General features: G+C 33.7%; 1 protein-coding gene across 5 annotated transcripts in view; it reads right to left on the reverse strand.

Annotated features, from left to right (window-relative positions):
- LOC111052801 (mediator of RNA polymerase II transcription subunit 25) overlaps positions 1-10301 on the reverse strand; it is a 66033-nt gene extending 55732 nt beyond the window's left edge. For 2 of the 5 annotated variants that reach the window (XM_039428398.1, XM_039428399.1), the window contains exons 1-6: positions 9897-10277; positions 8040-8079; positions 5565-5689; positions 2892-3111; positions 1653-1798; positions 231-405 (exon numbers count right to left, since the gene is read on the reverse strand). In XM_039428398.1, the coding sequence (XP_039284332.1) occupies positions 231-405; positions 1653-1798; positions 2892-3111; positions 5565-5689; positions 8040-8079; positions 9897-10018 (828 nt within the window). In that variant the 5' untranslated portion in view covers positions 10019-10277. Of the gene's footprint in view, positions 1-230; positions 406-1652; positions 1799-2891; positions 3112-5564; positions 5690-8039; positions 8080-9896 lie in introns of all 5 variants that reach the window. The other 3 variants (XR_005571353.1, XR_005571354.1, XM_039428397.1) reach the window with 3 other exon arrangements.
- Between the last annotated feature and the right edge of the window lie 2435 nt (positions 10302-12736).

A 12736-nucleotide genomic window follows, 5' to 3' on the forward strand; every position in this document is an offset into this window, starting at 1 on the left:
TCCCTAGTTTCGAATGGTTTCTATTTTTACTGTTTCACAGATTTTTCGCACATAATCGCATACACTGTGAGCGTGGGCATAATTTATTAATTATAATAAAGTATTCTAATGAATTGTTAATTAATATGGGAATAATTATAGAAGTGTTTATATAAAAAAGTTTCGAAAAAGGGTACAATGCAATAATTTTTAGATTATATCAAAATGAGGGTGTGACTAGTAAATGATACCTGAGGTGCGGCCTGAGGCGTGGAGCGGTAGACATTCTGCGCCTGCGGCTGGGGAATTGGACTGCCAGTGTTGGGGAGTGGACTGGACAGTCCGGTCTGCTGTAGCGAGATGTTGGGCGGTGGGGGAGGGGGTGCATTGGCCCCTGGTCCAGGACTGATCGGCCGTTCCTTCAAACTAACAACAAATAATTATTCAACTTTTGCTACTATGCTTATGGAGAAAACACTTCAGATTGTCCTCGTCGCATTTGCTGCTAGGATTGATTATCTATGTACAGTGTACAGTATTAATAATTATTTCAACAATAATATTATTGAAAATAAAGAATTTGATCAATTTCTCACAATGACTGACTGACATACCACACAACAACTTTGTGCTGAACCCAATTTCCCGATCATTGTATGATTCATCTATAATATCGGGGCAACGAGCTTCGCTCTGGAGTACAAAAGCATAGTTATTTATTTATTGATAAACAGAACACAATTCTTTAAAATGATTGGGGAAGGACTAACAGGCACAGCCCAAAACTGTTTCTTCCCCGAATTTTGATATACTTGAATTCAGGTCCGATTTTCAGTCCAAACAGAAAACAGAAAAGTTTGAATTTAGATTGTTTTCAAACCAAATTGAATAACAAAATAACACTCACTAATCACTTGAAACTGTAAAATAATTATCAACTTTGAAAATTTGTATATACTTTAATTTAGAATAATATACTATGTTTAAACTACGCTATCACTACTACATCACGTCTAAACTACTGGACTTAAATTAACTAGAAATTCTGCATATAGATTCTTAATTAACCGAGGATGGTTCTAGGCCTACTTCAAACTCTTCAACATTCCACTTGGTCAAGTTTTAAAATAGACCCTTGCGGAGCACGGGTTACCTGCTAGTATCATTATATGAATACGCCTGTTTTTGCTCTTCCAATATCATTTAAATGATAAGTTATTCTGCACTAATGAATAAATAAATACATTAGTGTCAACATAAATGGATTGATAAATAATATCTACATGGAATACGATGAGTATCAGTTGAGTGAAAGACTTTAGAATAAGAACATCTGCTAAGAGCTGGCGAAGATTAAAGGCAAATGCACACAACAGCAGACAGGAGTAAGAGAAAACAACAAACTGGGCAAGGATATTACCTCCATCTGTCTGCATACGTCCGTCTGTTGCTTTGTGCGTTTGCCTGTAAGTGTATTGATTTACGTTTGAAGGGTGTGAAAAATAAATTACGTTGTGAAAAATATTCAAACAATTGATTTCATCCAAATTTGTACTCAATGAGAAACTTGACATATTCATATTGTTAATATAGTTGAAAAAAAGAAACAATAGTAAAAGATCGTACATATAGGATAGAATATAATGATAATGTTAACTTTGAAGTCAGCTCACCTGTAACCTTTTAGCAGAACTAGATGTCTAGGGTCTTTGGCGTAGTTTTTGGTCTGAGAAGCTGGAAGATCACCACCGGCCTTCTCATACAGTTTGAAGAGAGCGGGGATTTTACGCGGTGACAGGATGGACAGATTGATACCTCTCTGAAAAAAAGAGTTTTGTAATTAAACTGTGGAGAAATCGTAATAATCCATGGGAAATTAACAAACATCTTATTTTTCATTTTTAGAAATAAATTTTACAATTAACAATATTGTTGGTTAGATCTGATAACAGTTTTACTGATTGTATAAAATAAGGCAAGTTTAAGGGCAGTTTTAAATTTTCAAGGTTTTTAGCGAGTTATTCCAAGGATGAGACTCAGCGCAAAAGAATTTTTGCATCACGGACCTACTATTTTTCAAATTTTATCAAAATCATATGAAACGTTCTCAAGAGCTGTTGGACATAGGTACATAGATTGCTCGGTTGATGAAATAGAATTCTGCGATTCTGCATTACTCAGAAGTATATTATGTTTTCAATCTTAATTGTATACTTCACCAAGCCTAAGAAGACTAACTATTTCGGACTTTTAAAATGTTATTCAAATTTTAGAGAAAAAAAACAAGGAGTATCTTTAGTTTTTCTCTCCCGATCAGTGCTTCTTTGTAAAAATTATAAATAAATAAATAGTCCAAGACTAGTTCATTTTGAATGTAAATCATAGGTTTTTTTAGAAATTTAAAAATTATTTGAAAAGAGCTGGATAAGTAGAATATTTTCATTACAACATGCATCCCAAGTAATACTTTTAAAACTATATTTTCACTGGGGTTAATATGGAATTTTGCAAGAATTTGTATTACAAATGCAGATATGTATATTGTATATTGCAAATACAATGAATATACACAAGAATATGTATCCATTAGTGACAAAATGTGATATGGAACTGATGATGACTGGTCAGTGGTCACTCACCCTAATATGAAGATAACTTTGATGAACGGTGGAATTCACTTCAAACTGCCAGCGTTCCTTATAACCAACCAATGCAATCAGACGATTCAAGTGAATCTCAACATAGCACTTCATTTTATTTATATAGCGTAAATATATTAGAGTAATATTATAATGTTCGTTAGTTTAATCTATTGTTCTAAATTATTGTACTGATTTGTTTTTAGAATAGTTCGTTATTTTTGTTTGTATTTTGTCAGTTTATGAATAGATTTCAATTTCAATTAGCCTGACCTCAGCCAAGACAGAAGCCAACTGGTCAACAGTATGCCCTGAGAAGACGAAAGAGTCTCGGACCGGCATCAGGTATGGCGGCGAGTTGCACACCAGAATGCAGTGCTTCTGAGGAATACTGTTCGCTTCTCTGCGTTGCTGCAGGTCGTCGAAGCATTGCAGCGCTGTTGCCAAGCCTTCTGCTATGTTCGCGTGTGACTCTCCTTTGCCACCAATCAATCTAAAAATTAGTCATTTCAAAAATTAGGGGTTCAATACAAGTTTAAAACACACATAACATTTTCTAATAGTTTGTTGTTAAATAATAATTCTCATAACAATGGTATATTCTAATAATTTGATTGTATGGGAAGAGAATTTGTGGTATTTCTCCATTATTGAAAGACGTTGATGTTGTCAGTACCATTATATTTATATACCAATATAGTGTATTGACCACATTTTTTCAATGCTAGATTTTCCCAATTTCTTGAAAAATGGTTGATCTATAGTACTTAAATTCGTCAATACTACTCTTGATGTCATCGAGAGCTCTGATTAATTTTTCTTCGTAAGTTGCTGGATACCACCTCCTGCAGAGTTCTTATACAGCTGAAACATCAACAATACCACAATGTAGATGATTACCTATTTGGGCATTAACTTTTTCATGAACAATCTATCCATGTAGACAATATTGCCTTCTAGCGGATATATGCCTGGAGGAACATGTTGACTCATGAAGTTATACAATTTTGTTTCAGCTTCTTCCAATGTGATTTTACTCTTTCTCCCTTCATCTACCTTACCAGTTTTTGCATGGTTTTCGACACACCAATCATTCGTATTAGCTAAAACTTCTGGCTCATTGATCACCAAGGAAGTTCGGCGATTACATTCAATTTGTCGTTGGTGGTAATGCAAGCCACCTCAATTATACGATTTATGGATAAATCAAGGCTCCATGCTCTCCATGTCTATCAGATCAAGATTCTCATCTAATTGTGACAGTAATTGTGGATATTCAATACAATAAACAAGGTTTTTGTAAGTATTCCGATTGCTAAAATGGAATTTTCTAATAGTTTGTAATGATATTTGTGAATGGTCCATACAATAAGAGTTTTTTTTCAATTTAATATTCAAATTGCTAGTAGCGTAGTAGTCAGTCACAGTATTCAAAGGGAAGGCGGTGAAGGACAAAAATAGGAGGAGTAACAATTTTATATTTACTGATTTTGCAGCGGTTTTTTTAAGGTATGGAAATATAATAATAACTCCGCTGCAAAGGGAATGTCATCGAGAATGTCATCGACGTGAACAGGCTGTTCAATATATTTCCAAAAACTTTGAACATAATATTATTCATTATCTATGATATAAAAAAAGGAAAGAATTGGATTGTACACGTACAGTACGCGTCCCGTAGCTTTGCCTCCGTGAGTTTGAAACGGCATATAGGCAAGGTATGGTCGCGGGGCAATATTCCTACTTTTACAAGAACATAAGGCTCTAGAGTACCTGGATCCCTAGATGGAGAAAGCTCCCTACTTGAGATTCCTTGAAGGAAACTCCCTACAAACAGAAATTCTTCATGAATGAGAGAGTTGCAACGTATCACCAACAATGGAAAGAGTACGTTGAAAGAATGTCAGCTGATAGGCTTCCACTGAAAATTTTCAAGAATTAGCCGGTAGGCAAAGTTACAGGACCTGGACTGTAAACTGTGCTAAAAGGACGTACAGTAACTCTAAAAAAATCCTTGTGTATCTTTTCGAATGCAACACGTTGATTTTGAAAAATTTGGAGAGATTTTTTTGACCGATACAAAAGAGCATCTGTTGCTAATGGAGAGATAAATTTTCAAAAATGTTCCATGTTTTTGAACGGGTAGTATTAATGTGGCCCTCCGCCAATAGGCAAAGCTACAAGACCCGGACTGTACGGGATAGGAAATTCACATAATCGCTTCTGTACTAAAGGACTGATTAACTTGAAATTCTGCATATTGATTATTAATTTACCGAGGATGGTTACAGGCCTATTTTAAATTCTCTAAGATTTCAAAAGTTCAAGTTTTCAGTTTGTCAAGATTTTAATTAGACCCTTGCGGAGCAAGGGTTACCTGTTAGTTATAAATAAGAAAGGAATAATTATATTTATTTACTCTTCGAGCAATGAGTCTTGATGTTGGAAGATATTTCGACATTTTGTTACATCTATATAATATCTATTGATGATAATTGGTTAAACAAGATAAAATACCAAAACTACTTGGAATTTGTGTTCTATTAATAATTGTGACTTATTAAGCCTTCTTTATAAAGTCTTATGCAAACCACTGCAATCTGCATGATCTGTATCATCTCTAGTAATAAGCCTGTTTTGTCTCTCCCAATAATTTTATCAATACTCGCTGTACAAATCAATAAATAGATAAATAATTATAGCTTCTCAAGCACCCATCAAAGCTCGAATTTAAATGCTCAAGACTTTCAACAATATTGACAGTAACAATGACTTGCAACAATACTTAATGCAAGAAGTGTATCTTAAAAAACCTAAGAATACGATGACTGCGGCTGTACCAAGCAAATAAAGCCTTCCGGAAGCAAGAAAACTCTTGGATATACATTCTTGTATAAAACATCTTACAAAATGACAATGATTTTACACGGAAAAGAAACAACTTACTCTATTTTATCAAGTGCATTGAGTACTTTTGTGGGACTTGTGAATGGACCGTAACAGTCACTGCTGGGATTCGGCAGGCAGTCAGCTGCTTCATATACGACAATCCCGTACAGAGTACTGGTGTTCTGCAATACGTATTGAAGTGAGGATTCAAAATTATAATTTATATCACAAACACAATATATAACAACACGAATATGAACTGAAAATGAATATATAAAATCCAGTTTCAGTTTGTGGTTGCAAATGAGCAATCGGTTGTTGAACAAAATGTTAGTGAAAAGAGAAATTATTTGAACAATCATGAAGAGCAGCAGCAATGTTATTATAAATATCGGGGGCACAAATATCGAGAGCTTCGCTCTGAGTTATAACCATGGTAAATAGAAGAAGACGGTAGGTGTCACGCGCATGTTTGTGCTAAATTTCCGGTGTCGTTGACGTCATTTTATATCCAATCATCTGTTTTTAACAAATAATTTTCATAAATTGCCAATAGGTCTTATAAACCTCGGTTGGTGGCGATGACGCAATCTAGCTGGTTGGCCACTGCGCACACATTTCATGACCCCTACCATTTTTATCTAAATACCGTGGTTATAACAACATAGAAAATTTATTACGAGAGAGAAATTATAATATAATACAACATTAATAAAATATATTTATTTATAATACAAAAACAGCTGTAACTTACTAATAGTGGGTGGGTTTGTGATTTTGTATTCAAATTTTTCAAATAAGTGTGATATTTCTCAAGTTTTTTATCCATTGTGATACATTCTGTGATTAATTTAAAGTATAATGTCAACCATCAAATCATTATTCCTGGACCAAAATTCAAGTGACGAAGCAGTGTGTGATATCATAACCTCAACCTTTGGACAACATTAACTTTTTATCAACATTTTTGGAGAGAAATAGTACAGGCTCAGTCTAGTTTTTACTTCAATGTGATATTATATTATGATTGTCACTTTTTGTGTAGTTGAGAAGTTGATATTGTGGTAATTATTCATATTGAATGAAAAAGACTAAGAAATTGTCAAAAGCCACAGATTTATTGATACTTAGAAAGACCGGTTTCGGTTATTACACCATTGACAATCTCTGATAAACTAAAACTAAATACAAGAGCAGCAGAATTTATACTAGTAGGCGAGTACTGCTATTGGTCAAGGACATGAACGCCTGCCATTGGCCCAGCTAGACAGTCTCCTCCCACTCAACGGTGTGACAAAATGGCGGCTTGAATTTTGTTATCATGGCGATTCTGCTGCTTAAGCCGCCATTTTGTCACACCGTTGAGTGGGAGGAGATTGTCTAGCTGGGCCAATGGCAGGCGTTCATGTCCTTGACCAATAGCAGTACTCGCCTACTAGTATAAATTCTGCTGCTCTTGTATTTAGTTTTAGTTTATCAGAGATTGACAATGGTGTAATAACCGAAACCGGTCTTTCTAAGTATCAATAAATCTGTGGTTTTTGACAATTTCTTAGTCTTTTTCATTCAATATTATGATTGTATTATTTTGTACAATAAATGTAAAAGAATATAAATATATTCATAGTATATACAGAAAGGTTCTATCTAATCATAGTGGATTCAGATTACTTCCCAGTGGAATGCAAAAATCTCTCACACAAAGGTCCGGTTGCACAAAAGCTGGTTAAATTTTAATCCTGATAAATTTCACGTGAACCAAATCAGAGATGACCACCTTCAAAAGACGCCTTTCTGATTGGTTCTCCTGGAATGAATCACGATTAAAATTTAACCGGCTTTTGTGCAACCGGCACTAAGTACCTGATTGAATGATTGCAATAGTTCAACAGCTGAGTCATAATTTTGTCTCGGAGCTGTGAAATTCAGTCACACACTTCGCACTCGCTCACACACTTCCATTATCGACAGACGACGAAATTATCAGCTGTATTTCCAAGGATGAATAATTATTATCCTTGTAATGTCCTTCAGCGACATTTCCCAGGGATGTGACCTTGAGCAATCCAAATAATATATTATAAACCTACTATGTTCCAAATTTCGTGAGATTCGTTAGAGTCGTTTTCGAGATCCGGTGATATACAGACATATAAACAGAAATTGTTCGTTTAATAGTATAGGATTACGTTTTTTTTCAAATAATAATGATGAAGATATTTGTTATTTTAAAGAACCTTGAGAAATTCAAAGGTTTTGGAAAATTTCAGTTATTGATGCAGATAATACAGAAATTCTCAGAAGCTTTTTTCGCAGCATTGAACGTGTTTGATGGGCTTTTCTTATTGTTATCCTACATATTAACTTGATGTCGTCAGTTGCAGAAAATTGTCAAGTGGGGAATCATCTCATATTAAGCATACAGAACGATATGAATAGACAAATAACCAGTATAGAAATGTATAGTAAAACACCCAGTTATTCATACCAATTTTATAAGTAAAATGTTTTTATGAGAGTCAGCTCACTTACTTCACATACATAATCCTCCAGTGCTCCTTGACTGAAATACCTATTGAAAAAGATATACTGTTGTTAATAAAATAGTATTTAGAAGAACATTTTACTTAAAAAGAGGTATTTCAATAAGTGCGTCATTATTGAAGCTCCTAAAAAGGAGCGATGAGAACTACCCACTCTTGGTGTTCAAGTGACTTGTCGCAAAGCATTAGATCTCAGAGGTTTATCGGACTAGGGCAACACATTTTAGTGTCCGACTGGTGTCTCATTTGGGATAACAAAATCTGGTGCCTCAGCTGGTATGCCAATTTGATAATCGTCATGAAAACTAATGCTCCGCGATTCACTCAGACACCAAGAATGGAGGAATGAGGCAGTATTATATTAATTCCTTGTGTCCTAATGTGATATGAGCCCACATATACGATAAAACGCCAGTAAGATACTAGGGCTGAGCATGTGTAAAACCATCTGGGACATCAGCCACATGAGACAGCAGCAGGACACTAAAATCTAGAGTCTCAGCCTAGTGCAATGAGCGCAATAAGATACCCGCGACTTACTGGGACACTTGGTGTCCCATCCTAGTGTGCTAATGTAATACAAGCCTTACCTAGTTTCTGTTAGAAACTAGTTGTTTAAAGCATTCTTCAAACATCTAGCCTGGCACTAGTACATTGCAGCAGTGTCATCAGTATGGGAGCGCAGCACCCACACTAAGAAGATAGAGCAGACGTTGCTCTAAATGAAAGATAAGTGAAACCATCAGACCCACTGAAACTGAATGGTTCCTTGTTTTCTGTAATATTGTTCCTATAGAATTAAGAAGAGAAGAAAGTACTTCTTAGTTAATGAGCCGTTTATCTTTTAGGCAGAAGCTCACTCTAGATGGAAAATATGAGGATGAACTATGCAATCTTATTATGCACACCCTAAATTAATGAGGTCGATGCACTATCTCAGGCTGGAATTGATATAAAGCAACTGTGGCAGCAGAAACGGGATAAGGCCAATGTAGTGAACAAAACCCATCTCTGTCAGGAATAAAACTTTGATGCAGAAGCATCTTAAAATTGAAGTTTGAATTGGTTCCGTAAATCTGACGGTATAGATGTGCTCATGCACAAATCACATGATGGATCAGGATCAGGGATCACAACTGGTCCGCACTTCCTCTGTACAATTGAAATGCATTTGGTGGAATACTGTATATTGTTATCTTATGAAGGAGGGCTAAGAGGAGTCCTCCTGGCAGATGAGGACTGGCTGACTTGACCTGGTAGAGGAAGTTGTGGAAGAGCTTGACATGAAAAGCTTAAAAAACATGACATGACAAGACATATCATAATAAATTATTTAGTTTTTATTGTTTTGAATTTTATGTTAATTTTTATTACTATTTTTACTTTAATGATTGTTTTCTAACTTGACTGGACATAAAAATGCATAAATATAATATATCGAGTTAGTCTGTTAAAGTCAGTCTGTAGACAACAGTCCAAGAGCCCCACATTAAACCTTCATAATACTTTGATATTGCTCTAGATACAATATAATATTGTAGCAGCTCTTGATATGCAAAATGAAATTAAACATAAGTTTAGCTAGCTTTCCAATCAAATAAATGTAAATCTTTTAAAATTGAAGAATTTGAGACTAGGAGTATTGTTTGTCCTCAAAATAGACATATTAAAGGCATTTTCTTTAGAAAAACTCAAAAAGGTAACAAACAAACAATAAATTGAATAGCCTACAGATATAAATCACGATTTCTTTTAAGGTAGATTCAATAGCCATTTAGGTAGATTTAAAAGAAAAATTAGTAAACGCTTCAAAAATGTTTACTTTGTATGAAAATTAAAAACTTACTCTAAAGTGGGTATGATGTAATTTGTTTTCAAATCATTCATATAAGCTCCATTGATGGCAGTACCCTCGATAACAAATATGACATCGGCTTGTAAACTATGATCTGCAGTAGATACAACCATCTTTGAGGTTAGACTATTCTAGGTTATGTCAGATTGACAACAAACAATCAAGATAGGGTTTATTACGCGAAGGAAACATATGATATATCTAATTATTAGAAAAATTAATGTTCCAATATTACGGAAACATTAATCTACATATCAATCCATGACACAATATCGAGATTATCCTAATTTATAATTATGACGAATAATTTGTTCCCCTTCTCCCTACGGACATAATTATGTATATGTGTGTACTCATACCACATTACCACTGTGCTCCACTCCACTGAACTCTATACTAACTGGAACGGGCTGTCCAATGCTAAGCTACAGCCAAAAGTGTGTAAGGCGGAGTGAGTGAGACAGGCCTACCGTGTGGGATTCCCTTCTCTCTCGTACTTATACATTAAAGCAGGTTGTTGCAGCTCTTGAGTACGATTATTCATTTTTAAAGTTGAAAAACGGATTTGAATGAGTATTAGGGCTATCAGTATTAGATCACAACCTTTTCTCTTAAATATTGTGATGTATTTGTCGTAAAATGCGTAGAATTGAATAAAAATACGACCGAGAAATGGTGATGCATTTGGATGCAAGAATGGGCATGTTAAAGGAAATAAAATACCATTTCACAGTTAAGTCAAACATTTTTAGTCTATTAATTAATTTGAAGAAACCTTTTTGTTTTACATACATTTCCAATAAACTTTTCTATATTGATCAGTTTATTTGACCAAAAATAAAACAACAAATTTGGTTATATTCCTAGTATACGGTGATAGTTTCTATGCTAATTGAAAATTTAGGCCTACTTTATAGAATCTAAAATAAAGAAACATAGTTGAAGAACAAATTAATCCTCATTCAAAAAAGAATAAATACAAATGATTAATAATTCTGTGTTATCATCGTGAGATGACATAATTTATTTTAGGTACGGTACCGTACCTACTTTTATTTTTTAAAATATGATATTGTTATCAGCTGAATTGTGATTAATTTTTGAAACCTTTCCGTTTCAAATAAATAATCGTTCAATTTACAATAATAAATTATAATAATTATTTAGCATATTTTGCTTATCATATGGTCATAATTATAATACAATTAATATAAATGTTTCTTCATAGATTTCTTTGCATCATTTCTGAAACTCCCACACTTACATGATTTGAAATGTTATCAGAATGCCTAGTATAATGCTATCATTACATATTCAATAATCCTGTGTTATTGAATCATCATGAGTCCACATAATTCATTCTATTTACCTACCTACTGTAATATTACATTTTTTCTCACATTGGAATCGAATCTTCAATTCGAGATCTATGAAACTTTATAGTAAATATCAGAGTCATCGATAGACGGACAAACTTTTCGATGGAGAATTTATTATCGTAAATGATTGTTGCATTGTTCCATGGTGTCACCGAGGCTGGGTTGACAGAATTAAAAAGATAAATGGTTTAGTTAAATAGAGATGATATATGAAAGTTTAAAATAATAGTTTCAAAATAAAGTTTTATTGTGAACGAATGTGAAATGTGAGTTCTGGACTTGTAATTTGTAATTTTGTTGTTGACGTGTCATGGAGTCATCACTGATTTGAGGTGCGTCTACAAAGCTTCCTTGTAGCTTTGTCTTTTCCTGTTTTTTCTCTCTAAAACATGGCTGGCTGTTGTGTGTTGTAAATTTTTGCTCTCTGAATAATTTTTGTTTAAGTGAATTTATTAATGTTTTAAATTGAGTTTTAAACAGTTTATAGTGTTCTATTTTGTTCGTATATTGCTATTTGTGTATTCAAGCCAATAGCCACTGTTTTTCAACTATAATCTGGATAAGTACCCTTAGCTCGTAGTAACTTTAAATGCTTAGGCTTGTAATATATTGTTCTTTGTGTATTTGTGTATATATCCAAAATTCTTTTGAAGATTATAAGTTCATTTGCTCTGAAAACTGGATTTCTCATTCATAGGCGATAGATCCATTCATAGTTTATCAAGAATCTATTACGTTGGAGCCGATAAATTTCCTTAGGGTAATAGGTGGAATGCTATTCCAACCGATTTAAGGAAAAATTGATAGCACGGCACTACTTTTATTGTAAAAAATATGAGATTGTATTTTCAGCTGAATTGTAATTAATTTTTGAAACCTTTCAATTTCGAATTGTTCATTTTACTCTGGTAATCATGTAGCATATTTTACTGTTTGCTTATCATAGTCATATAATATAATAAAATGTTTCTTCGTTATTTGCTTCATTTCTGAAACTCCCACTCTTACATGATTTGAAATTACACAAATGCACACCTACATAATTCTACATTCATAGCCTGCTGTAAGTAGGCCTATATTATTAAATTAAGATATTTCCTTAAACAATAAATAATAAATCTTTCCTTTTACAGTAACAATGAATCATATAATCCAAAAAAACAATAGTATATCCTATCAAAATAAACATAAGACTGTGTTTAATAGTTTCAATTAAACACAGCCCTCCTTTGGACTGTGTACGAACAAAATTCGAGATTGGAATAATAAGGACTATGAGCCTGTTTTTTCATTCCCAATCATTTCATGACAGTTTATATTTGTCCTTGTTAAATAAATAAAAATTAATAAATGATACGCTTATCTGAAAGCTGGCCCAAAGTTATTCCCTTGCTTGTAAAAAGTTGACAATACTAAAACTACTGCAGTCACAAATGAAAAAAATCTTTTCTT

This window comes from Nilaparvata lugens, chromosome 5 (assembly GCF_014356525.2).
Source record: "Nilaparvata lugens isolate BPH chromosome 5, ASM1435652v1, whole genome shotgun sequence".
In the NCBI taxonomy this organism is placed as follows: Eukaryota; Metazoa; Arthropoda; class Insecta; order Hemiptera; family Delphacidae; genus Nilaparvata; species Nilaparvata lugens.